At 46.2% G+C, this 27322-nt stretch overlaps 1 protein-coding gene and 1 pseudogene across 3 annotated transcripts in view; both read left to right on the forward strand.

Moving 5' to 3' along the window:
* GRB2 (growth factor receptor bound protein 2) overlaps positions 1-12589 on the forward strand; it is a 73829-nt gene extending 61240 nt beyond the window's left edge. For both annotated transcript variants that reach the window (XM_082603648.1, XM_082603649.1), the window contains exons 3-6: positions 610-707; positions 6674-6796; positions 9550-9718; positions 10470-12589. In XM_082603648.1, coding sequence (XP_082459774.1) covers positions 610-707; positions 6674-6796; positions 9550-9718; positions 10470-10655 — 576 coding nt within the window. In that variant the 3' untranslated portion in view covers positions 10656-12589. The remainder of the gene's footprint in view (positions 1-609; positions 708-6673; positions 6797-9549; positions 9719-10469) is intronic.
* A 5224-nt stretch (positions 12590-17813) lies between these two features.
* LOC309793216 (ATP synthase subunit g, mitochondrial-like) lies at positions 17814-18138 on the forward strand (annotated as a pseudogene). The gene has a single exon. The product of its transcript is annotated as an ATP synthase subunit g, mitochondrial-like (transcript).
* The last annotated feature ends 9184 nt before the right edge of the window (positions 18139-27322 follow it).

A 27322-nucleotide genomic window follows, 5' to 3' on the forward strand; every position in this document is an offset into this window, starting at 1 on the left:
TGGCCCTTGAGGGTAAGAGAAGTAAGTAGGACTTACCGTGCTTTTTCATTAAAATACGGTTTTCCCACACAGGGGCACATGGCTGTGCATGCAGGTAGCATCGGGACGGTGGCAGACCCATACTTGGGATAACCTAGAGACAGTATGAGGGGATCCCAAGATTGGATCTCTGTGATTCTGGAAATTGGCTTGAAGATCCCTGGAGAGGTCTTCAGGCTCTCTCTGTTGCTGCCCAGTTGTGCGGTTATACCTACTCTCTCCCTTTATTCTCCAGTGTCAGTGTTTGCTGTTTTCCAGAAATCTCCTCACAGAAACTCACCTTTTATTTTTCCCTCCCTCTGCTTTTCTACTGAGGTTTTAATGCTAGATGTTTGGGAACCTGAATTCTCATTTCCAGACACAATTCCTTTTTCTTTTTAAGTATCAGAGTTGACATAATGCTGGTTGTTTTAAAAATTACAAGAAGTTTTGCATCCATGTAACTGATAATACTCCAAATAACACCTTTTACAAACAAACCTAAAAGGCAACATAGTCGTCTTCATGGCTACTCACTTAAGAGTGAAAAGGAAATGATTGCTTTTTTTTCCTTGTCTTAATTCTTTTCAGGTTTTGAATGAAGAATGTGATCAGAACTGGTACAAGGCAGAGCTCAATGGGAAAGACGGCTTCATCCCCAAGAATTACATAGAAATGAAACCACATCCGTAAGTTGGGCTTTGCTGACCCTCCAGGGTCAGACCCGTCTGCTTGTTCAAACGATGTTTTTAAAATTGAGATCATTGGGATGGGTGTCATACTTTTTATTCTGTCTTCTCAGGGAATTAACAAAGCACGTTGATTTTTCCATGTTAGTAAGAGTATATAATGAGAGCATAATAGTCAATAATAGTGTATGTTTTAGATAACTGTCAGTGATCTTCAAATGATAAAACAACAGTTACGCAGGTCCATAATTCTTTTTCTGTGAAACCCTTTGTGTTTCATAATTCTGCATTTTTTGAGTTTTAGAAAGGGTATCTATCACATGGTTTTGTATTGACATGTTCGATATTCCTATGGGACCATATCTTAATAATCTTGGTATCACCAGAGCACATTACTTGGCATATAATTGGTTCTCGGTAAATGTACACTATAATCACTGCCCTACCCCTCCATTTTAGTGTTCCCACTTCAGAGAAAACAATGCGCTCTCCTACTCCAGGCTGCTGAGGGCGGTGAGGAAAAAAAAAATTTTTTTAATTCGAGAACCGTTTATTGTTGATATATGACATGGTGGGAGCCCTTACAGACCACCTTCCTCCCACCCTTACCCACCACCTCTTTTACTGTCTCTGCTCCTCCCTCAAAAGCAGTCATTTTCTTGTGAGTATGTCAGGGAGAACTGAAGCATTTAATGCTCAGACTAGAATGCCACTGAAACACGAAGAAATGGTAGATCCTCTGTGTCTACTTGTTTTAACACAAAACGGTAAATAAGACTTTTAGATGACTGCCCCACCTCGAGTAGCAGCCCATTTGTCCCTCTCCCCCATTGTCACTGTTCTGATGTGTCCCTGTCATTTCTCTTCCCCCAAGTACTGGAGCAAAGATCTTAACCACATCTTATCTTACACAGCTGTTACATCATCTTACATAGAACTGAATGCTGTAGAGCTCAAAAGGGCCTTGACAACGGTCTAGTTCATTCCTCTTTATGCTGCAAATTAGGAAAGCTTCCAGTATTTTTATTTCAAAACCACTAATTTATGAATTAATAAATTAAACTAATATAGTTCTCATTTTTTTAATATTTTAATTTTATTGGCATGCAGTTGATTTACAGTATTGTGTTAGATTCTTTTCTCATATAGGTTATCACAGAATATTGAGTAGAGTTCCCTTGTTGGTTATCTTATATATGGCAGTGTGTGTATGTTTATCCCAAACTCCTGATTTATGAATAGAGTTCTCATTATAAAAGACTCACAGTGTAGAAAACTATAGAGCAATGTGAGTTTCTCCCCATACATGTACCCCTTTTAGAGGTAACCACCACTAGCAACTAAACATGAGCCAAATGCTACCTTATGAACTGAATCTGTTCTAAAATGGTTTGCCTCCATGAAACAAAACAGATGCTTCAGGAGCTTCACCCTAAAACTGTCTGTTGGATTCATGTTTTGGTCGCTAAACTCTTGCACAGTTCTCACTATGTGCAGAGACCGTGCTAGGTGCTGGGAAGTTAGGTTCTGTAGTTAAATTATGGTATAGTAAAATGTCCTTGTAGTTAATGGGAAGTTCTTTGAGAGAGCACATCCAGGAAGCCTGGAGAGAGATTGGGTTACCCTGCAGTTTGGTAATAGGAAGATACCTATGCAGAAGTTTCTATAATGAAGAATCTGTGAGGTCCTCAAGGAAACTTCTTATACTTCAAGAAGAACCAGGCACCTTATAATGGCTCACTAAATGTTTCATTGAATGATTTAAAAGGAGAAAACCAGTCTAACTGTAAAGCATATTTTTCTAGTTTTTGTTTGAAACTTGTACTATCGTGTATCTTTGTAACTATGTGAGTTTGATCTCTCCCCCTCTCCCCTAAAAAAGATATTAGATTCCTTGAAGAATTTATGTCTTCTGCTTTCATACTCGCTTGTAACTTGTGCCTTGCCTCTGCACATAGTAGCTCAGTAAGTAGTTTTGAATTGACACTCAGATGCAAATTCTTGTACAAAGGCTGGGACCAATTTGTTCATGATTATAAAAGCCAGAAGTATTAAATCTTGAGAGGCGTACGTGGAAAAGATTCGTGGCCCCTGGTCAGTGGATTGATAATGTCCCTCATTTGAGGTCCCTGTGATGTTAGATTGGCTGTTATTAACACACAGCCATGCCCAGGTTACTAAAATGTAGGCAGAAACTACAAAAGATGAGCATGAGATTATTATAGATTCCCGGGAAGTGTACTAAGCACAGTTTTTCATTCTTGTGGCCACTTAGTGTCCATATTTGCTTTGGGGGAGCTGTGTGGGCTTTTCGTGGACAGCATCACGGAATACACCCTGTGGGGAGAAGCAGTTGGATAGTGGTTACTGGGAGTCACCTAGTGCATCCTACCTTGGTCCACACAAGCCAAAAATTGGTGCACATCTATTCCTACAGTCGTCCTCAAAATAGATCAAGGATTGGCTAAACCTTTTCTGGAAAGGGCCAGATAATAAATATTTTAAGCCTTGTGGGCCATGTGCAGTCTCTGTCATGTCACATATACTTCTTCAGTTGAATTTTTTAAAACAATCCTTTAAAAATTTTTTAAATAGTCTCAGATTGTGGGTCACAGCAAAACTGGAAAGATTTAGGCTGAGGGCCATAGTTCGCTGACTTCAGCATTAGATCCAGTGATAACAAAATCAACTTAAGTTCCTTTTCATTTTTCCTTTTTTTGTGTGTGGGGGGCTGTGTTGGGTCTTTGTTGCTGCGCGCGGGCTTCTCATTGCAGTGAATTCTCTTGTTGCGGAGCATGGGCTCTAGGCAAGTGGGCTTCAGTAGCACGTGGGCTCAGTAGATGCGGTGCATGGGCTCGGTAGTTGCGGTGCATGGGCTCAGTAGTTGGGCGCTCGGGCTCAGTAGTTGTGGCACACGGGCTTAGTTGCTCCGTAGCATGTGGGATCTTCCCATACAAGGGATCGAACCTGTGTCCCTTGCACTGGCAGGCGGATTCTTAATCTCTGCGCCACCAGGGAAGTCCCCTTTTCATATTTCCAGGCTGAAGGGGAATTCAGCAGAACATCAGACTGTAATTTTTATATTAAATAAAATGCCTGTGGCTCTAAATCCTTGTTTCTCTTCAGATTGTTTCAGGTGACATCGGCATTTCAAATCTGACTGTTGGGAACATAGGAAAGGCCACCTTCCTTGGATAGTTGTAGTTACTGACCTGATTGATGGATTAGCTTTTTAGGAAGAGTCACTCTCATGCCTGCTCCTCTCTCCCCACTGTAAAGAACTTTGGAATAATAATTGATCAGGAAGCATCCAGGCCCCATGGTGGTGTTCTTCACAGACTCTAGCTGGAACGCAGGCAGTGTTCATCCATCCAGGCTCTGAAAAAGGAAACCATATTGCCAGAAAAGACCATCACCCTGTACCTGTGCAGTGGTGGGCCTCACAGGCCTGTTTCACATTAAGAGGGCTGCTGTGTGACTGGATGCCCATAAGTACAGGGTCAGTGTTGGTTTCATAGCTATGGGAGAGTACAGAGTACCAGGCCCCTCCTTCCATCTCCCCAGCCTCCCTTACTTCCCTTTTTTAGTTTTTGTTAGGGAGCAAGAGGGAAGTTTAAAATGGAGTATGGGGCTTCCCTGGTGGCGCAGCGGTTGAGAGTCCGCCTGCCGATGCAGGCGACTCGGGTTCGTGCCCCTGTCCGGGAGGATCCCACATGCCGCGGAGCGGCTGGGCCCGTGAGCCATGGCCGCTGAGCCTGCGCGTCCGGAGCCTGTGCTCCGCAACGGGAGAGGCCACAACAGTGAGAGGCCTGCGTACCGCAAAAAAAAAAAAGGAAAAAAAAAAGGAGTATGACGTAATGTAGCATTTGAGCCAACAAATCAAACACAGACCACGAGATGATTGTGGGCATTAGTGTTGCACCATGAGCTGTATATACTGGGGGTGGGTCCAGATACGTGCTTTTCACACTAAGTGCATGTGGATGGGTGCCTATGGGATGTAATAAAGACTTGAAGTGGAAATAAGCTGCCTTCGCCCATTAGCTTTCTCCCTTGCTATTTGTATTGTAGTATAAACCCATCTTTTAAAAAATTTTAAGAAGTTTGACCATAGCCATGTAGTCACACGTAAATATCACCATTAAAAGAAGTTAATCAAAGTTATAAACAGTATAAAATGCTAAGGAAGTGTAGGATGGTGGTATTAAATGTTTTAACTGAGAGTGATAGCTGTTTCTCATAGTGTCATATCCCTTATGTTGTGGGACATCCTCTTTCTCTAGAGGGAGGAAGGTGGGGGAGGGAGTGTGTGTGTGTTTAGTGAAAATGGGAGCAGGTACAAAAGAAGTCTTTATTTAATAAAATGGTCTCCAACTAATTTTCCATTTTTCAATCTGGGTGCTTATAACATGGGTGTTTTTTACGAAGTAAATCTTTATAAAAATTCCAGTTAGAGTACTTTGCTTCACCACAGGTTTTTTTTTTTTTTTCCTAGTTGAAAATAAAAATGAGTTAATTTTAAGCTGAGAGGAAGAAAATACTGCCACCATATCTGTATATTTGTGCACCATAAGGGAAGGTCCACAAACATACACATCTAACTGCCAACAGTTGCTGCCTCTGGGGAGTTTGAGGGAAGAGTCTTGCTTCTTATTTTTACTTCACGTACATCTAAGCTATTTTAATTTATGTTCATTACTTATACCTTAAAAAGGAAAGCAGAAAGGAAAATGCCTGCCTGATAGGAAGATTTGGGGGGGCCTAAGAGGAAAGAATGTGACTGTTGAGGAACTTCTCGCCACCTCTCGGCCAAATGGCTACTGAGTGCACGGGCACTGTAATGTAAACCAGAGAGCACAGATGAAAACAGAAAGTACTTACGTGATCTCAACACTATGAGCTGTCCTTTCCTAGTGGGAGATAGTTCTGTTGTGTTACTACATGATTTCTCCTGTGTGGCCTTACTTCCAGGCCCACCTGGAAGTAAGTATATTTAATGCATGTTAGTTACCATGTACGAGTCTGATGAAGCAGGTAGGTCTTTATTAGTTACAAGTGGCATCGTTGCTTTTTAAAAATAATAACACAGTAAAGACAAGTTTGCAAAGAGAACCTTGTTTTCACAGTCATCTATCCTAATTAGTTGTGGCTTTCCTGTGAGAAGTGAGGTTCCTGTGACTTGAAGCTGTTTCAGAGATTTCTCCTCCTCTTCCTCCTGGTCAGCCCCAGCCCCACGTGCTCCTACCCTTTTCCACGAATTCACCCACTTTCTCTTGTGACCAAGGTCAATTAGCATTGGGAGCAGAAGAACCTGTAAGTTACTCCAAATGAAAAAGTGAATTTTGCAACTAGCTGCCTCTGCACAGAGTAAAGCATGGCATTCCTAATGGTTCCTGAAAACCGTGACAGCAGGGTGGCCTTGAGAGGAGGGCCAAGCACAGCTGCCAGCAGAGGCTGCTCCCTCACAGCCTGGGCCTCTTCCCTTTGTGCTGTTACAAGAAGTGGCCCCGTCTCCAGCTTCTGGGCCTTCCAGCTTTCCTGCCCCCGTTTCTCTTCATCCCACTGTATAGCAAGGCTGCTGCCTTATCAAGTGGCTGCAGGAAGGGCCTGTCTCACCTTAAATGGTTCATCATGTGCTCAGATCGATAGGCCAGGGCTTTCCCTGCTGCCTTGCTGATGAGTCAGTTGGGGGCCCAGTGAGCTTTGGCCCAGGAGGCCCATTTTTAAGTGTCTTCCTCTGTAGAAATTGGCCCATGATTGTGTCTTTTGAGTCACTGGGGAATGGAGGAGACAGTTGAAGGGAGATGGTCCCCCTCTCAAGGCGTGATGGGGCATGTGGAGACAGGAGGGTAGAGAGGGAGGCCCTTCCTCCAGCGAGGAGTGTTCTGTTACTCACATTTCGGAGGCTGGATATCCCGTTTCTTTGTGGGGAAGCAGATGTTGACTGGCTTGCCTTCCTTCCTTAGGTGGTTTTTTGGCAAAATCCCCAGAGCCAAGGCAGAAGAAATGCTTAGCAAACAGCGGCACGATGGGGCCTTTCTTATCCGAGAGAGCGAGAGTGCTCCTGGGGATTTCTCCCTCTCTGTCAAGTAAGTATTTACTACTTTGATTGCCTGGAATCCTCTTTCCAGCTGATGGAAATTGTGAAGCCAGAGGCCAGATGTCTGGGTACACACACCAAAGGTGGCAAACTGGGAGAGGTTTAGCCTAAACAGTATTTTATAAATCAGAAAAATTTACATTAAAATCCTAATTTCTGGCTCCTCTTAAAAATGACCTCTAGCAGCACTGGATTTAGATTCCCGTGTGAAAACCAAACCGTCTTTAGTTGCTGAGCAGCAGCTGAGCTTCAGAGAGCAAATACTTGCCAGTTTTCGCCAATCCCCACCACTCTGCAGTGCTCTCCACACACACGGCTCTTCCCTCATCCGGGCACCCCTGCCCTCTGTGGGATTCCTATAGCTCTGTAACAGCAGCTGATCACCAGGTCAGCTGCCTCGTGCACCTTGACTAGGTGTCTCGCTGAAATCTACCAGTGTCATACTAGGCCTCACACTGACTTAAAAGGTGACCACAGGGGTTTGGGGGTTTTTGCTTTCCCCAGTGGTAAATTTAAATGTGGAATGGAGCTGGTATGCAGGAAATGGGGAAGGCAGGGAGTTATACCACCTTGAGAATCATGGAGACTAAATTGGAACTTTGAGGATCCTAAGCTAATCACTTCCCATCTGTGATGTAAGGATTTTGAATCAAATTGTCATTTTTCCATGTGTTTTGACTCTGTCCGTTTCTAGTTAATATGTTATCACAGGAAGCCCTCCCCTAGGAATCTTAGAAATCACTTCATCGTTTGTGACAAAGATTAAAAACTCAGATCACTTTAGTATACATTTTAAATGAAGTCTATAAAACAATTTATTTGCCATTTACAAATGATATAAAGATTTTTCAGTTTCAAAAATAAGCTCAGTATCTTGTTTCATTTTAGGACCAAATGTGCAGTTAAAGTGTGGGTTTCTTTAATGTAGATTTAAATTTAAAATTTTTGTGTTTCTTTTCTCAATGAAGATGTGGGAGGTGGTTTCAGGTGACATTTGCAGTATCTTTCAGATACGTTTCCAGTACAGTTAGGTTTTGGTCCCAACATGAAAAAAATCAAACTGGATCTAATAGTTTCCCTCTTTTAACAATGGCTTTTTTTTTTTTTTTGAAACTTTCTTTTTGAGAGCAGGTTTAGGTTCACAGCAAAATTGAGTGGAAGGTACAGAGAGTTCCCGTGCACCCCTTACTCCCATATGCTTAGAAACAGTGGCTTTTTGATGTGCTTGATTAAACACCTGCAGACCTGGTGGGCTGAGAGCACCTTGAGGTGGAAGAGTCCTTATGCTTCTCATTAACTTGTGTTTCCGCCTCTGTTTTCCTTAACGTTTTATACTGACCTGAGTATAAATCGAACAGTGGAGGACAAGGAGTACAAGCAGTTAATCCTTGAATGATGGCCAAAAACCCCATGGCAGTTCGAGTTCGGTTGTCTGATGACCGTGCGCTGGCTGCCTGCCCGCCCGCCCGTGCTCGTACACTGGCTGTCGGGAACCTCCCAGACCATTCCGTTTTATCAAATAAAACCCCTAAAGAGTTCATGTATTTATTGCTTTAGAAATAAAATTTGAAACAGATGTCATAACCACCTCTCACAACACAAGCACCTGCACCGAGGAGGTTCAGGAGTGTGCAGTCTTGGGTTTCAAGGTGTTGAGTCCGATGGAAAAACTGCGGTAGTTAACAGCTCACCGTTAGGGACCCTGTACCCCTTTCAGAAGCCACCTGCGTTGCCCTGTGGGAGCGGGCTCCCATGGGCCCAGAAGTGCCATTTCAGTATGTCCTTCTTCCTCATAAAGCTTTCTTCCTCATCCACCGTTTTTCCCATGAAATACTGCTGTTTCTAGGCACTTCGCACTTGTACTCAGTGGCTTCCTTAAAGCTCAGTGCTGCCACCTGCTGGGTTGGTGTTAAGAAGTATTTACGCTTTAATACCAGCGATGGGAGGAGAGACTCTTAGTCGTTCATTTAACAGATCTTCATAGAGCGTCTTCTGAGGGCTGGGCGCTGGTGTGGACCTCGAGGACTCGGCAGAGAGCGGGACAGGCAGGGCCTTGTTTGAGCTGATGTTCTAGGCAGACAGCACGACGGTGGTGGGCCATTCCCACTCAGCCAGGCTCATGCTGTTTTTCTGGGCCATTGTAAAGAGAGCATTTGCCTTTTTACCAGGTGGTAGAGAAGTCTTTTATGGGGGGTGACCCCTTATTTATTGTCCCAGCATGTTCTTTGCTTTTGAGATTCTTTCCCCATAAGTAGAACTAAAATCCCTGAGTAGAAAACATGACTTTAAACTCTTCCCAGTTACAGGAAAATTGTTGGAAGTTGTCCAGTCCCTCCTTTCCTCACCTTATTTCCTATCTTATCTTTTGTAGTCTTCAAATGTCACACAAGATTTCAGTTCTGTTTTTCATTTGGCACAGTGCAGGGCACATAGAGGCGTTCTGTAGGTTAGGACATTTCTTTTTATTTACAAATGTCTTCAGAATTAGACAAACTGACAGGGTTTCCCTGTCTGGCGAGGATTCTTCCTGTTGTCACTGGTAATTGTCATGCTAATGGAGGGTCTCAGGGTGCTCTCCAGCCAGGAAGTCAAGTTGTGCTACAGTCCTGAGCACCCAGCCTGTGAGGGGCATGGCCAGCACACAGGTTCTCCAGGACACCTCCTTGGTGGTCAGGTGGCCCCTGGGTAGCCGGGACAGAGCCCTCCGGCCTGTTCTCACGTGTATCCTCTGCCCCTCCCCAGGTTTGGAAACGATGTACAGCACTTCAAGGTGCTCCGAGACGGGGCTGGAAAGTATTTCCTCTGGGTGGTCAAGTTCAATTCTTTGAACGAGCTGGTAGATTATCACAGATCTACATCCGTCTCCAGAAACCAGCAGATATTTCTCCGGGACATAGAGCAGGTGCCACAGGTAAGCCTCGTAAGAGACATTGAGATCATTCTTAGCAATTAAGAACAGCTCCTCAGGCAAGCAGGCGTTGTTTTAAAAGGTTACTTCTGGACCTTCTGTGTTCATTGTTAAGTCATGTTAAAGATTTGAAGTTTGAAACAAAAAATAGTTTTGCTTTTCCAGAGGCTGCTTCTCTGAAGCATTGTGTTGCTAGTTACCTTATGTCTCTTGGAAGAAGGTCTTTAACACACCCTCAAATACTCTTTGCCTGGAAGTAAACTTTGAGGAAAATCGTACTGTAAGGGAGTGAAGTCCACACTCATTCTTAAAATCCTTCTCACATGTAATGGTTAATACCACTCTATTTTATTCAAGCTTTTACCCATCTGACTGTATAAAACCTTAAGGATTTTCTAAGTGATAAAGTGACCAGAACTAAACCATTTTCACATCTGGGATTGTAAACAAAACCCCACTGGCTGTTTCCGAAGTTTTTCCCCTTGAAGCAGTAGCTGCTGCTCTTTGCTTGATGCCGGGGTGTAACCCGCCACCACGGTGGGGACACCCTAGTGGTTTTGAGCACTGGTGAAGACTGCACGACACCCACCTCGAGGAAACTGTAAGAATTGGTGGGGAGGGGAGAAGTGAGGGGTTATTTCAGGAAATGTGAGAAGGCTGGCACACATCAGTTTCCCCATCACCGGTCTGCTTACGAGGGGCTGGCCACGATCAGGGATGCAATGTGTGTTTTCTCCCTGCCCCTCTTCTGCAGCAACCGACGTATGTCCAAGCCCTCTTTGACTTTGATCCCCAAGAGGATGGAGAGCTGGGATTCCGTCGGGGAGACTTTATCCACGTCATGGATAACTCAGACCCCAACTGGTGGAAGGGGGCTTGCCACGGGCAGACCGGCATGTTTCCACGCAATTACGTCACCCCCGTGAACCGGAACGTCTAAGAGTCAAGAGATTATTTAAAGAAAGCGAAAAATTTTAAACACGTACAAAAGAATTAAACCCATGAGCTGCCTCTATCAGCAGCCTGTGAGGGAGCTCAGAATACCCAGCTGGGTCACCTGGTGACCTTCTCTCACTTTGGTTGGAACTCGGGGGGGTGGGAGGGGGAGTTGGATATAACAATGCCAAAACTTACCTATAAATTAAGAAAAGAGTTTTTATTACAAATTTTCACCACTGCTCCTATTCCTCCTCCTTTGTCCTTTTTTTCATCCTGTTTCCTCTTCTGTCCATCAGTGCATGACATTTAATGCCACATATAGTCCTAGCTGATGCCAATAATAAAAGAAAAGAAACCACGTGGGCTGATATTTTCTCTATGCAAAATGTCTGTTTTAGTCGGGACGACAGAAAGAAGAACAGCCGCTTCTGTGTCCTGCGTTACATGCACACATACAGGAGCGGGCCAGGAGCGGGCGACCCTTGCCCTTTAGCTTCTGCCAGAGGAGGGAGGGCAAGTGGGAACCTGCCTGCCAGCCCCCAGCCCCCACCAGAATGTTGTGTCAGAGTGGGATGGGAGTGGGGGTGAGTGTGCCCCTCAGGGCTTCCTGCGAGCCAGGCCCCAAACCCGTGTCTCTCTTGCACACTGGTTTCCCTTTTGCAGACGGTGTTCCTGAGCATGTTGTTTGTCTTAGTGCCTTCTGCCTTATTTCAAGGGTTGCTTATGAGTGGTGGTTTTTATTTGTTTTGTTTTAAAAATAAGTTAAAGACAGCCAATTTGTTTCCTACTCTGTGTAAATATTTTTTCCCTCGGGGGAGGGGAGGACAGGGTAGGGAAGAGCAGACAAGTGAGATGAGGGTGTGAGCGTCCTGCCTGTGCACAGCCGGAGTCTTTAAGGTTCAGCTTTAATATTTGTAGCCCCTGGAGGTTAAGGGAGCCGGAGCCCCAGGGCACAGTGGGACCGGGTTACAGCCCTCCCCGCATCTGACTGGATCTGGCTGAAAGGGGGGCCAGGGTCCTTGACCTTGCAGTCTCAGGTGTTGTCTGTCCCCTCTGTAGCCCCAGACACCCCCAGACACAAGTCTCTGGAGCCAGCAAGTTTCAAATGCAGGAAGGTTTAAACTGTATCAGGTTCTACTGTGTTCCTACACTGGGGTGGGGTGTGCGGGCAGGATGAGCGTTTTCCCTTCATTTTTCTTGCTCTGAAAGCTAGGGGTATCTGTTCAGGGCTTCCACCTTTTGTGTCCCCCACCTGAGCTGCCCAGGTGAGCTTCAGGCCACATTCAGGAAGCAGCTGGGTGGTTTTCCATGTCTCCATTCACAGCGGGCTGTGTTCATCATAGCTGCTCCACCCGACCCCCTGAAAAGGAAGTGTATCTGTGACGCAGTGACAGGTGGAAGGAAGATGGGAACGATAGGAAGGCTGAGTCCGTGGCGAAGCTCTTTCTGTCCGTCTCCTGGTGGCTTCTTGTCCCTTGAGGTAGTGCGCCTGTGGTCATCCTCTCCCCACCCTTCCCACAACAAGAACGGGGCCACTGGGAGTTGGTGGCGGCCTCTGGCTTCTGAAGTGGTCAGTCGGCGTCTCCCCTGGGCTCTGGTAATGGAGCCGGACTCGGCCTGGAGCGGCCAGGGGCCCAGGAGGCACTACCCTCCCAGACAGAGCGTGCGCCTCTCATCACCCCTGTCCACTAGCTTCTCCTCCCCTCGCTGATGATACGAGGAATCTCTGGCATTCTGCACCTGGACCATTTGATTGTTTTATTTTGGAATTGGTGTATATCATGAAGCCTTGCAGAACTAAGTTTTGTGTGTATATATTTAAAAGAAAATCAGTGTTTAAATAAAAAGACCTGTGTACTTAATCCTTTAACTTTGCGGGTAGCATTTGGTAGGTAGTGATTAACTGTGAATAATAAACATACGATGAATTCTTCACTCTGTATCTTTTCTTTTTTTCCCCTCGCCTTGAGGTAAAAACCTAAAGACTCTGTCAGGGGATCAGGACACTTGTGTCCTTATTTCCAGCTCACCTCACTCCTTGGGGACCATGTGGGTCTCACTGGGCCCCTGGAAGCGTGATGCCCACATCACTTGATCAGAACCCCTGTGAGCATGTTCCCAGTGCAGAGTCCCACACGCCAGCCCCCACCCTCAGACTGCGTTGAGGGCACCAGCAGCGGCGCCTGGTGTTTCTGACAGAAGCTACAGGTCGCGCTTTGAAAACTGGCGTAGTCTCAGTGCTTCGTAAGGACTAAGCACGGCTGGCTTGGTTCTCGTCCCCTCCTCCCACCTAAATAAATAACGGCCAGAAGGACAGAATAAGCCATGTTGAAGGAGTCTCAATGTCCCGACTCGTTACAGCAAACTCATTGGCCCAGCGGGCTGCTTCGGGGTGACACTGGGCCTGTCACCACCCACAGCGCTGGCTACAGGAGGCCAAATAAGACTTGTTTAGAGAGAGAACAGAAAAGAAACCAAACCCAAGGAATTTCCACTTAACGTTCTTGATCCTGTTCTTACATAGAGCCCCAGCACGCTCCCTCGCTTGTGGCTACCCTGCTTGGATGAGAGAGTCTCCACTTCTCCCTTTCTCTGCAGTGACCGCGAGAGAGAACTTGACCCGGCGCTGCCCTGCTGGAGGCCACTGGGCTCGGGGTCCACCCAGGCTGGCCGAGCAGAAGCCAGCAGAAGTTTCCAGAAGGGGCCATTGAAGTGAAAACTTGAAGCAGTGACTGTCAGCCTCCTTGAGGCTTTTTGCCCTGTTTTGACTCATGGCCTCAGAATAGCCTCAGAATTAATGGGAAAATGGCTGCTTTTGCACCACCAGTTTGGTCACAAGTTTCTTGGTGTCTTTGTCCCCCTCCAACCCTGGGTCTGTCATTTCTGGCGGGGGAGGGCGTCTGGGTGTGAGCGCCTTTGGGGAGACTGCACCGTGGGATGTAGTGGGCCGGCTCGGCCGCCTTTGACGACTGAAAGCTCTGGTGGGTGAGTGGCCTTGCGACCTGCTCCCTGAGCTCCTCCCAGAGCAGCCGCCGACGTTCTTCACACCTGGTGACCTGGGAGATGGTAACAGAAGCTCGTTGTCAAGGACAATGTGGAGGGGAGGTGGTGACAGCTCCTCCCCAGCGCCCTGAGGCAGTCTGCCGCGCTGGGGCTGCTGAGGTGACACATAGAAGGAGGAAGGGGATGGGCACAGTGGTCTGCCTTTCCTCGACACTTGTCCCCTTGACCTGCTTACAGAGTGACCTTCAAGTCAGAACGTCTGGCTTTTCCAAAGTGCCTGGATAACTAGGAACAGTGAGCGAGGAATTGTATTTATGTGTGCGGGAAATAACTCCTAAGATGCTGGATTTACACATTATGCAAATTCTCCAGGTCGGATCTGAGAGACATAGAAAAATAGGTCTGATCTGTTTTTCACAGAAGAGCAAGGAGAGGTTGCATACTCACGGAATGTGTGTTCCTTTGGAGACTTCTTACACCGGGACTCAGGGGTTATAGGCTCTTCCCTCTTTGGGGCCTGGCTCGCAGGGGCCAGATGAAGCAGGGCCATGTAGCCACAGAAGGAGCTGGAAGTGGGCAGCCCTGGAGGGTTGGGATTTTTTTTTTTTTCAAGGATAGCTTTACTGAGATACAATTCACTATCATAAAGTCACCCATTTATGTATTTATTTGGCCACAACATGCAGCATGTGGGATCTTAGTTCCCAGACCAGGAATCGAACCTGTGCCCCCTGAGGTGGAAGCTCGGAGTCTTAACCACAGGACCACCAGGGAAGTCCCACAAGTCACCCATTTAAAGTAGACCATTCAGCGGTGTTTAATATTCATAGATTATGTGATCAATTTTAGAACTTTTTCATCACCCCACAAAGAAACCATGTATCCATTGTCAGTTACTTGCCATCTTCCTCCAGCCCCTCCCAGCGCTTGGCCACCACTAGTCTACTTTCTGTCTCTATGGATTTGCCTATTCTGGACTTTTTGCCTACAGAAGATCATAAAATACGTGGCCTTTTGTGGCGGGCTTCTTTCACTCAGCATCATGTTTCCAAGGCTCATCCATGGGGTGACACATACCAGAACGTCATTCCTTCTTACAGCTGAATAGCACTCCCTGGTATGGAGACACCCTGTCTTTTTTGTCCGTTTGTACAGTGATGAGCATTGGGGCTGTTTCCACTCTTTGGCTGCCATAAACGATGCTGCTGCAGACATTCACGTGCAAGGTCTTTTGAGGACACACCCTGGAGGGCTTGAAGCAGAGGGGCAGACACAGTCCTGTTTGGCTAGAAGAGTGGAGAAAGGGGGCCACGGAAGAGGCCCCCTGGTGAGCAGTTGTCCTGCTGAGCGAGGGGGGTGGCAGGGGGAGCAAAGAGAAGCTGGTTGATATGAGTCATATGTAGGAGGACCTGTTGGCAAGACATGGTTGTCAAGGAAAAGGAGGGGCAGAGATGACCCTCGGATCCTTCTTGAGCAGCAGGGACCCTGAGGTTGCTGTCGACTGAGACAGGGAGCCCTGGAGGAGGGCGAGCTGGCATGCGCTGGGGAGGGAGGGTGGACCAGTTGCCTTTGGTGTCTGTGGCAAACGTCTGGAGCAGCAGAATGTGTTCACCTGGAGCTCAGGAGACAAGTCTGAGCAGGGGATCAGGGCTGTGGGTGTGGAGGTGGTCCTGAAGCCCCCGCCCTGGGTGAGCCCTCACCCGCTCTCCGCAAAAGAGGGAAGAGGGCAGAATTCGGGGCTGGGCCCTGGGGACTGGACGAGGAAGCAGCAAAGGAGATGAGGAAGAGGCCAGAGTCGGGACAAACCACGGCTGCACAGCGCGGGGGCAGCTGGGTGTCCAGGAAACGGCCCCTGTGGCCATACTCCCCCAGGCCCCTCGACCTCCACCCTGTCTCTCTCCCTGCAGATCCCGATTGTCCCCAGACTGCCCAGCACATCTTCCCTCTTCTGCTGGAAGACCTTCCCCCGCTGCCAGGTTGAGAGGACGAAGTGCATACTCCTGGCCTGTAGGTATGCTGCGAGGTCAGAGACAGAGTGAGCTTGGAGTCACAAGACCCAGGGCTTTATTCCAGGCTGTGTGGCCTTGGGCAGGGCCCTTAACCTCTGATCCTTTCATTCATCTGTTTTCAAACAAGCCCATGTTGGGACTTACCTGGTGGCGCAGTGGTTAAGAATCCGCCCGCCAATGCAGGGGACACAGGTTCGAGCCCTGGTCCGGGAAGATCCCACATGCCTCGAAGCAACTAAGCCCGTGTGCCACAAAAACCACTGAGCCTGCGCTCTAGAGCCCTCGAGCCACAACTACTGAGCCCGTGAGCCACAACTACTGAAGCCCGCATGCCTAGAGCCTGTGCTCTGCAACAAGAAAACCACCGCAATGAGAAGCCTGCACACCGCAACGAAGAGTAGCCCCCGCTCTCCGCAACTGGAGAAAAGCCCGCGCGCAGCAATGAAGACCCAATGCAGCCAAAAATAAATAAATTAAATTATTTTAAAAAAACAAGCCCATGTCACCAGGTTGGCCTGAGGATTCAGCGGGACTGCATCTGTAGATGTCTTACAAACTTTAGTGTGACGGAACCGGTACTGATTATGATCTTGGTGTTCAAGGCCTTTTACAGTCTGAGCCTGGTCCAATCCTCCAACTCTTTGGCCTCCAGCCCTTCTGAGGGTCCCTGGCTTTCACCAGCATCCACCGTTCTCTCTGATCTGAGGCCAATCTGCTCAATTTCCTGACCTGCTTCCCGTGAACGCTGGTTCCACCACAGTCTCCAAACTCCGAACACGGGACCACATCTTGACCCGTCCTGTGAGCCCACCCTCCTGCCTCCATCAAGCCCGGTGCCCTGCTTCCATGACCCGCTTGCCGGTGGTGGTCAATCTTATCTGCAGCCGGCAGCAGTGGAGCCACGGTGAGGACTCCAGACTCTGGGGTGGCCTTGGACGGATCGCTTTGAGAGTTAGTAACCAGGTCGGTAACCTTAAACAAATTACCTTTCTAAGCCTCCGGTCAAGAAACTGAGGTCGATAAACCATCTGAGGATTGCACAGGATAATGTGGGTTAATCAGTGCTAGCTCCCACACCTGGTAATTTATTCGGAGTCCAGCCCACTCCTGGTCAGCCCTGTGCCTACCCACGACTCTTGTTCTTGTTGAGGGCAAGGGAATACATCCGATATTTTCATTTTTTTTAAATTTAAATCTTTGATCCGTTTGAAGGCTGTCCTGGTGATCAGTGAGAGCTTGGATCCATCTCTCTTTGTTTCCAGATGGCTGCCCAGTTGCTCAGATAGTATTTATGAAAAGATTCATTGTCAGGAACTTCCCTGGAGGTCCAGCGGTTAAGACTCAACGCCTCCACTGCAGTGGGCGTGGGTTCTATCCCTGTTCGGAAAATCCCGCATGCCACGCATGTGGTACATCCAAACAAAAAAAAATTATCCATTGTCAGCTCTTAGATCTGAGAGGATGCATTTTGTACACTGAGTTTCGGCATGGTGGGGTCCTGTTTCTCCGCTTTACATCCATGGGCCCGTGCTAGGCATGTGGGGCTGGTTCCTGAGACTTCACAGCAGGTTAGGACATCTGATGGGGCTGTTCCTCCCCCATCGCTCTCCCTTCTCGACTTGTCCTGGCTCTTCTTGCTTGTTTATGTTTTCAACGTAAACTTTAGAATCAGCTTGTCTAGTTCGAGAAAAAAAAAATGCCTCTTGAGTTTTTTTATTTGGATAATGTTAGATTTATAAGCTACCTTCGGAAGTATTGGCATTTTTAAAATTAATTAATTTATTTATAAATTTTGGCTGCGTTGGGTCTTTGTTGCTGCACGCAGGCTTTTTCTAGTTGCAGCAAGCGGGGGCTACTCTTCATTGTGGTGCGCGGGCTTCTCACTGCAGTGGCTTCTCTTGTTGTGGAGCATGGGTTCTAGGCACGTGGCCTTCAGTAGTTGTGGCATGTGGGCTCAGTAGTTGTGGCTCGCGGGCTCTAGAGCGCAGGCTCAGTAGTTGTGGACTTTGTGCACTGTTGGTGGGAATATAAATTGGTGCAGCTGCTGTGGGAAACAGTACGTAGGTTCCTCAAGAAATTAAAAATAGCCTTCCTGGCGGTGACATTCAGCCGGCCAGTCAGGGCGATGGACTTTCCGTCCTAGAACCATGGCCCAGTTTGTCCATAACCTCGCAGAGAAGGTCCCGGCACTGGTCAATGCTGCTGTGGCTTTCTCAAAGCCTCGATTGGCCACATTTTGGCACTATGGTTGAGCTGCTCAAGGTTGAGCTGCTTCCTCCCAACCTTGCTGGGTTCCCTACAGCTATTCAGAGCTTGAAAAAAAATTGTCAGTAGTGCTCAAACTGGCAGCTTCCAACAGCTCACAGTTAAGGAAGCTCTGCTCAATGGTTCGGTGGCCACTGAGGTGTGTGGTGGTGGTTTTATGTTGGCAAGATCATAGACAAGCGTGGCATCGTTGGCTATGATGTTTGAAGACCAATCTTTAACATGTGATTATATCTGTTTTATTATTTGGGTGTTCTTGGACCATGTGTGAGCAGACTGGTATTTGAATAAAATGAGACAGTGTGTCAAAAAAAACATTAAAAGTAGAACAACCCTATGATCCAGCCGTCCCACTTCAGGGTATTTATTCAAAATAGCTGAAATCAGGATCTCGAAGAGATATTAACATTCCTATGTCTATTGCAGCACTATTCACAATAGCCAAGATGTACAAACAACCCACATGTCCATCAACAGATGAATGGGTAAAGAAGACAGGATACACAAACACACACAAGAAGACTGTTCAGCCTTTAAAAAAAGGAAATTCTGCAACACGCAACAACATGGATTAACATTGAGGACATTATGCTTTAGTGAAATAAGCCAGTTCCTGAAGGATGATTCCACTTATATGAGTCATCTAAAGTAGTCAAATGCATAAAATCAAAGAATGGAATGGTGGTCGCCAGGGGCTGGGGGAGGGGGAAATGAGTTATTGATCAACAGGCAGAAGATTTCAGTTCAGCAAGATGAGTGAGTCCTAAAGGTCTGCTTAGTACATTTTATGTGTATAATGTATACATAAAAACTTCAGAGGGTAACTCTCATGCTGTGTTCTTTTTAATTTATTTTATTTTTTTTTAAATTAATTAATTAATTAACTTTTGGCTGTGTTGGGTCTTCGTTGCTGTGCGCGGGCTTTCTCTAGTTGCAGAGAGTGGGGGCTACTCTTCATTATGGTGTGCGGGCTTCTCATTGCGGTGGCTTCTCTTGTTGCGGGCACGGGCTCTAGGCTGGCGGGCTTCGGTAGTTGTGGCACGTGGGCTCAGTAGTTGTGGCTCACAGGCTCAGTAGTTGTGGCACACGGGCTTAGTTGCTCCGCGGCATGTGGGGTCTTCCCGGACCAGGGCTCGAACCTGTGTCCCCTGCATTGGCAGGTGGATTCCCAACCACTGTGCCACCAGGGAAGTCCCTTCGTGCTGTGTTCTTACCACAATAAAATTTTAAAAATTAAAAAGATATAAAGAAAGCTCATTGGCTATAATAGCTGGTTCTGGAACCTCATGGAAGAGAGAAAGTGGGAAATAGCCACTGAAGGAAAAAAAAAATTCTTTGCAAAGCGCCGCAAGGATTCTAATGCATGAGGAGCCCTGCTCTGGCCTATCCTCCTCCTTTGATGGGATGGATGGGAGAACGGGTGCCCAGAAGCAGTAATGAGGGTCTTGCCCAAGCCCTTAGAGCCTCACCTCTCCTGTGAATGGTCACCCTGTTTTCAACTCTGGTGAGGACCAGACCAGCAAAGACCAGACCACGGGTGCCTTCTTGCGCTCCATATGCACCCCTCACCCTAAGGCTTAAAAATGAGGAGGAAAATGCATATTTTAAGTTACTAATTGTTTTACCTCCCAACCCTTGTTTCCTTTCCTGGCCTGACGAGCTGGTCTGAACAGAAGAAAAAGATGGTTGAACACCCCCCCCCTTTCCACCTTCTGCTCTTAGACTCCCAAGGGATCTGGACGCAGTGGGAAACGCTCTGAAGTCTGTCTCAGTCAGCTCAGGCTGCTGTAACAAAACACAGCATCTTGGGGAGTCCAAGATCATGGTGCCAGTGGATTTGGTTCTTGGTGAAGAATCTCTTCCTGGCTTGAGATGGCTGCCCCCTCCTTGTGTCCTCACAAGGGGAGAGAGAAAGTGAGACAGACAGAGTGCTCTGGTAATAGAGGTGCTAATCCACCATGAGGACCCCACCCTCATGACCTCATCTAAACCTGCTTACCGCCCAAAGGCCCCACCTCCTAATACTCTCACCTTGGGGCTTAGGGCTTCAACATATGAATTTGGGGGGACTCCAACATATGAACTTGGGGGGACTCCAACATATGAACTTGGGGGGACTCCAACATATGAATTTGGGGGGACTCCAACATATGAACTTGGGGGGACTCCAACATATGAATTTGGGGGGACTCCAACATATGAATTTGGGGGGACTCCAACATATGAACTTGGGGGGACTCCAACATGAATTTGGGGGGACGCCAACATATGAACTTGGGGGAACATTCAGTCCAGGACAAAGTCTGTAGTCCTAGCTCCACACCCTACTAGTTGTGTAACTTTGGGCAAATTACCCAACGCCTCTGAGCTTGTTTCCTTATCCATATGATGGCACACATTGTCTGCCTCCTAGGGTTTTGAGGAGAAGTGACTCATATATAAAATATCAAGCACAGTGCGAGAAGTTTGGTTCATGCTCAATACATGTTTCTCTTCATCTGTCCATATGTGGCGGAGAGGCCATCTGCCATCTTCCCGTCTTCCTCTTTCTTCTTCTGTACGAGTGGAATGCTCAGTGTTTAGCCTGTACCTGCCTATGCAGAGTAAATACCTTTTGTCTCAGCCACTCAAGCATTTAGGTGTGGCCACGTAACTAAGTTCTGACCAATAGGATCCAAGTAAAAGGCTCTGGTAGCAGTTCCAGGCAAACTCCCCAGGACCCCTTTCACCTTCCATTCATCCTCCATCCTCTGGCTGGATTCCACCTGCCGACTTGGGTCAAACAGTGAGGACCACACCCTAGGAGGGTGTCATGGTGAACTGGGAAGAGTCCATGCCCCTGGAAGGTTTGTGGAGGCAGCTGCCAAACCACACCTGGACAGGACTTTGATGAATTTAAGCCACTGGACTTTGATGAATTTAAGGTACAATTACTGTGGGGCTCTGTCACTTTCCCGGAAGCTAAATCTTACCCTGATACCCCGTCCTTCATGCCTGTCTACCAAGCGGCCAGTCCCCACATTTCCTGACATCTCTTTTTCTCCAGAATTCAAGGAACCTCAGAAGCAGGTGTATCCCACCCCAAAGGTGAGCAAAGAATCCAAAGAAGACCCACCTCCTAGAGAAATGGAAATAAAGACAAAAATAAACACATGGGACCTAATGAAACTTCAAAGCTTTTGCACAGCAAAGGAAACCATAAACAAGACCAAAAGACAACCCTCAGAATGGGAGAAAATATTTGCAAATGAAGCAACTGACAAAGGATTAATCTCCAAAATTTATAAAACAACCCAATCCAAAAATGGGCAGAAGACCTAAATAGACATTTCTCCACAGAAGATATACAGACTGCCAACAAACACATGAAAGGATGCTCAACATCTTTACTCATTAGAGAAATGCAAATCAAAACTACAATGAGATATCATCTCACACCAGTCAGAATGGCCATCATCAAAAAATCTAGAAACAATAAATGCTGGAGAGGGTGTGGAAAAAAGGGAACACTCTTGCACTGCTGGTGGGAATGTGAATTGGTACAGCCGCTATGGAGAACGGTATGGAGGTTCCTTAAAAAACTACAAATAGAACTACCATATGACCCAGCAATCCCACTACTGGGCATATACCCTGAGAAAACCATAATTCAAAAAGAGACATGTACCAAAATGTTCATAGCAGCCCTATTTACAATAGCCCGGAGATGGAAACAACCTAAGTGTCCATCATCGGATGAATGGATAAAGAAGATGTGGCACATATATACAATGGAATATTACTCAGCCATAAAAAGAAATGAAATTGAGCTATTTGTAATGAGGTGGATAGACCTAGAGTCTGTCATACAGAGTGAAGTAAGTCAGAAAGAGAAAGACAAATACTGTATGCTAACACATATATATGGAATTTAAGAAAAAAAAAATGTCATGAAGAACATAGGGGTAAGACAGGAATAAAGACACAGACCTACTAGAGAATGGACTTGAGGATATGGGGAGGGGGAAGGGTAAGCTGTGACAAAGTGAAAGAGCGGCATGGACATATATACACTACCAAACGTGAGGTAAATAGCTAGTGGGAAGCAGCCGCATAGCACAGGGAGATCAGCTTGGTACTTTGTGACCGCCTGGAGGGGTGGGATAGGGAGGGTGGGAGGGAGACGCAAAAGGGAGGGGATATGGAAACATATGTATATGTATAACTGATTAAATTTGTTATAAAGCAAAAAAATAAAATAAAATAAAATTAAAAAAAAAAAAAAAAAAAAAAAGAATCCAAAGAAGATGCCCCCACTGTCTTCTCTGTTCAACTCTCCCACATGTATAATTCTCCTCCACATTTCCCTGTCTATAAATACCTTCAGGGGGTGAAGGCAGACGTGGGAGAGGGAGGTCATCGAACTCTGAGCCGGAGTAGGGTCCTGTTTCTTCCATCCCTGCTTTCCACATCGTCTACTGAACATTTTGAACATGGACTTGTACCTGGTGCTGAAGACAAAGAGATGAATAAGAAAGTTATCAAACACCAATCTCCGCTCAAGACCTGCGAAGGACACTGAGCAATGATCTATCCCAGGACAGGAATGGGGACAAGGTGAGGCAAGAGGGACCACAGACTCGGACGGGTCGGGAAAGGCTTCAGAGAGACGCCGGGGGAAAGAAGGGGAAAATTGTATATGCCAAAGCACATGGCATCAAAAAAGTAGAAAATAACAAGTATTGACAAGGACGTAGAGACACTGGAACCCTAATGGCTTGCTGGTGCAAATGTAAAGTTGCTGTGGAAACTGGTCTGTTGAGCTCAAAAAGCTAAACATAGAATTACTGTATAACCCAACAATTCCACTCCTAGTCATGTACCCAAAAGAACTGAAAATAGAGATTCAAGCTGATACTTGTATACTAGTGTTCATTGCAACACTATTCACAGTAGCCAAACGGTGGAAACAACCCAAGTGTCCATCAAGAGATGAATGGATAAACAAAATGTGGTTTATACACACAAATGGAATATTAGTCAGCCATATAAAAGAAGTTCTGATCAATGCTACGATGTGAATGAACCTTGAAAACATTATGCTGAGTGAAAGAAACTAGACCCAAAAGGATGAATATTGTATGGTTCCACTTATATGAAATATCTAGAATAGGTATATCCATAGAGACAGAAAGTAGATTAGACGGGCCAGGAGGAGGAGGGAATGGGGAGTTATTCCTTAATGGGTACAGAGTTTCTGTTTTGGAGTGATGGAAAAGTTTTAGAAATAGATAGTGGTGATAGTGGTGATTGGACACCATTGTAAATGCAATTGATGCCACTAAACTGTACACTTAAAATGAGTTGGGCAATTGGAATTGACATGTATACACTAATGTGGATAAAATTGAAGACTAATAAGAACCTGCTGTAAAAATAAATTAATTAAATTTAAAAATTAAAAAAAAAAAGGTTGAATTGGGGACTTCCCTGGCGGTCCAGTGGTTAGGACTCTGCGCTTCCACTGCAGGGGGCATGGGTTTGTTCCCTGGTCGGGGAACTAAGATCCCGCATGTCGCACAACACGGCCAAAAAAAAAAAAATCGTTGAATTGGCAAATTTTATATTATACACACACACACAGACACAGCACAGCACACGGGTTCCTGCAGGTTGAATTCTTTTTTTTTTTTTTTTTTTTTAACATATTGTATTATTTAATCCATAGGAAGTTCAAAAACAGGCAAAACAAATACATGGGGTTAGGAAATCAGGGTACTTATTACCCTTCAGAGAGAAGATACGGGTTAGTGGTGGGTTTTGACTATCAGAGGGCATTTTGTTTTTGTATCTGGAAGCTGGTTACCTGTATGTGTTCATGGGAAAACTCGCTGATCTATATACTTAGGATAGGTGCCCTTTTCTACATGTATACTTCATTATAAAGTTCACTAAACAAAATTTTTTTTACATCTTTATTGGAGTATAATTGCTTTACAATGGTGTGTTAGTTTCTGCTTTATAACAAAGTGAATCAGTTATACATATACATATGTTCCCATATCTCTTCCCTCTTGCGTCTCCCTCCCTCCCACCCTCCCTATCCCACCCCTCTAGGTGGTCACAAAGCACCGAGCTGATCTCCCTGCAGGTTGAATTCTAGAAGGAGCAAACATGACCACAGGGCCAAGGGCAGTGGCATTTTAGGGGAATGGCTGCCACTGAGGCCACAGGGCCTGGGGTGCTGAGTGCAGGAGCACGTGGATTTTCTCTCATAAGGTCAGTGCTGTTCTGGTTTCCATCTTACCACCTTATCTTCTTCCACTGCACGCACTGGGTGACTTGATGCTGCACTCAGAGGATTGGATGAACGGAGCAAGATGTAACACAGCAAAAGACATGGATGTTTTAGAGACATCCATGTCGTGGTATGTTTCAGGAGTTCTTTCCTTATTGTCATTGAATAGTAGTCCATTGTGTAGATGTCCTACATCATATAGTGCTCTGTTGATGGACATCTAAACCATCAATATTTCCAGTTTTGGCTGCAATGAACATTTTTTTTTTTTTTTTTTTTTTTGCTGTACGCGGGCCTCTCACTGTTGTGGCCTCTCCCGTTGCGGAGCACAGGCTCCGGACGCACAGGCTCAGCGGCCATGGCTCACGGGCCCAGCCACTCCGCGGCATATGGGATCCTCCCAGACCGGGGCACGAACCCGTATCCCCTGCATTGGCAGGCGGACTCTCAACCACTGCGCCACCAGGGAGGCCCTGCAATGAACATTTTTATACAAATTTTTTTGTAAACATGTTTCCATTTCTTTTGAATAAACACCTAGAAGTGAAATTGTTGGGTAATAGGTGTATAGGTGTTTAAGTTAATAAGAAACTGCCTGGCCCTTTCCCAGGCGTTTGTGCCATTTTACACTCCTGCCGGCAATGTCTGAGATTTCCAGTTGCTCCACAGCTCTGCTAAAATTTGGTGTCGTCAGTCTTTTTAATTTTAACCATTCTGGTGGGTGGTTGGTGGTATCTCATCGTGGTTTTAATTTGCACTTCCTTTGACTAATGATGTTGAATGCTTTTTCAATTGTTTATTGCCCATTTGTATCTTTCTTTGTGAAATGTCTGTTCAAATCTCTTACCTAATTTGTTTATTGGGTTCATCTTTTTTTATTTTTAAATTTATTTATTTTGTTTATTTTTATTTTTGACTGTGTTGGGTCTTCGTTGCTGCACGCGGGCTTTCTCTAGTTACAGCGAGCAGGGGCTACTCTTCATCGCACTTTGCAGGCTTCTCATTGAGGTGGCTTCTCGTTGCAGAGCACGGGCTCTAGGCACGCAGGCTTCAGTAGCTGTGGCACGCGGGCTCAGCAGTTGTGGCTCACGGGCTCTAGAGCACAGGCTCAGTAGTTGCAGCACAAGGGCTTAGTTGCTCCGTGGCATGTGGGATCTTCCCCAACCAGGGCTCGAGCCCATGTCCCCTGCATTGGCAGGAGGATTCTTAACCACTGTGCCACCAGGGAAGCCCCGGATTGTTCATCTTTTTATTATCAACTTTACATTCAGATTTGAGGTTCCCAGAAGTAGTCACCCCTGAGTCTGGTGGGATGAGAAGTTGTGGAGGAAGAAGACTTGATCTGTGGTTGGCATGGGGCCTTCATGTTAGAGCTGCATCCTTATGTGCATTTGGTGGTGAGTGAAGACCGGCTTCGTACAGACACAGCAGGAAATACCTTCTCAAGGAAGCTCAGAAATGCGTGATAGGTGAGGGATTGTGAACCATAAAGGTGGATGATCTGGTCAGAGAGAATCAAATGCCGAAAACCAAGAAGCCGGAAGCCTGGAGAATCCTCCAGCAAACTTGGAGACCTTTCTCTTTGGGCTGACATTGACACTCCCTATAGCTTCTTGACATTCGGCTCTACTGAGAAGAGCAAAAGAAGAAAATTGAAATGCATAAGAAACCAGCTCTTGAAAGTTACTGGACAGTGAATCCTCTTTCTTTCTTTTTTTTTTTTTCTCTCTTGGTTAGTTTACTGGTGTTTGAGTCATTTGCTGAGTGAATCTGAAAGGACAAAAAAAGGAACTGGATCAGAATTGTCTCTATCTTTGGCCCCTGCAGCCTGTCAGAACTTCTTCCAGAATCCACCAACAGTTGTTGGCTTTTCATGATTTTCTCAAACTTGTAGTCCTACAGTTTAAAAAATAAATAAGTAAACAGATAATGAAAACTTACGTCCACACAAAAACCTACACACACTTACTTATAGCAGCTTTATTCATAATTGCTAAAATAGGGGAGCAACCAAGATGTCCTTCAATAGGTGAACAGATAAACAAGCTGTGTAATACATCCAGACAGTGGACTACAATTCAGTGCTAAGAGGAAAAGGGCTATCAAGATATGGAAGACGGCTTCCCTGGTGGTGTACTGGTTGGGAGTCTGCCTGCCGATGCAGGGGACGCGGGTTTGTGCCCCGGTCTGGGAAGATCCCATGTGCCATGGAGCAGCTGGGCCCGTGAGCCATGGCCGCTGAGCCTGTGCGTCCTGAGCCTGTGCTCCGCAACGGGAGAGGCCACAACAGTGAGAGGCTTGTGTACCGCAAAAAAAAAAAAAAAAAGATATGGAAGAAACTTGGATATGTATTACTAAGTGAAAGAAAGTCAGCTCTAAGAGGGAAGAAATTCTGATTTGTTCATTGCTATATCCTCAGCTCTGGCCATGCAGACCCTCAATAAATATTTGATGGTGGTAGGGGGAAAGATGGGAAAGCATCCCTTCCTCTCATCCGGAGTCATCAGAAGGGAGAAAGAAACAAGGGCCACTTAGGATGATCAGCTAAGATGTGTATCCCCAATTCAGTGTCTCCCCAAATGTGGGCCACCAATCAAAATGCTTATTCCAAGGCCATGCACCAGATCTGCTTGATCAGGACAAGTGTAATCTGGAGAGGGTAATCTGCATTTTTAATTAAGCATCCCAGATGATGCTTATATCAGCTGAAGTTAAGAACCCTTGAGATGCTTAAGAAAAATGCAGATTTTTTTTAGATCTGTGGAGGTACAGAGGCAGCAAGGCTTGCACACCCTGTTGTCCAACCCCTTAATCTTTGTAAATGGAGAAACTGCAGCCCAGAGAAAAGAATGCCTCGCCAGAGAGCTACGGCAAGTCACCTCCTGGCTCTCAGGCCTCTTTCGGATGGCATGGCCAACCAGCCACACAGTCAGTAAGAGATTCTTTCTCCTTTGATAGGAAAGATCATCGGCTTAGACAGCTGATAAATACCAACTCGGTCAAGCCCAAGGAGGTGTTTACTTCCTCCGAGGAGGTGGGGGAAGTCCAAAGGAACTTTTCATAGTCTATTTGGGGTAAATGTTGATGAGGTCACAGAAGGATTCACTTCCCCAA

The sequence above is a fragment of the Mesoplodon mirus genome (assembly GCF_964341445.2).
Source record: "Mesoplodon mirus genome assembly, chromosome: 18".
Lineage (NCBI taxonomy): Eukaryota > Metazoa > Chordata > Mammalia > Artiodactyla > Ziphiidae > Mesoplodon > Mesoplodon mirus.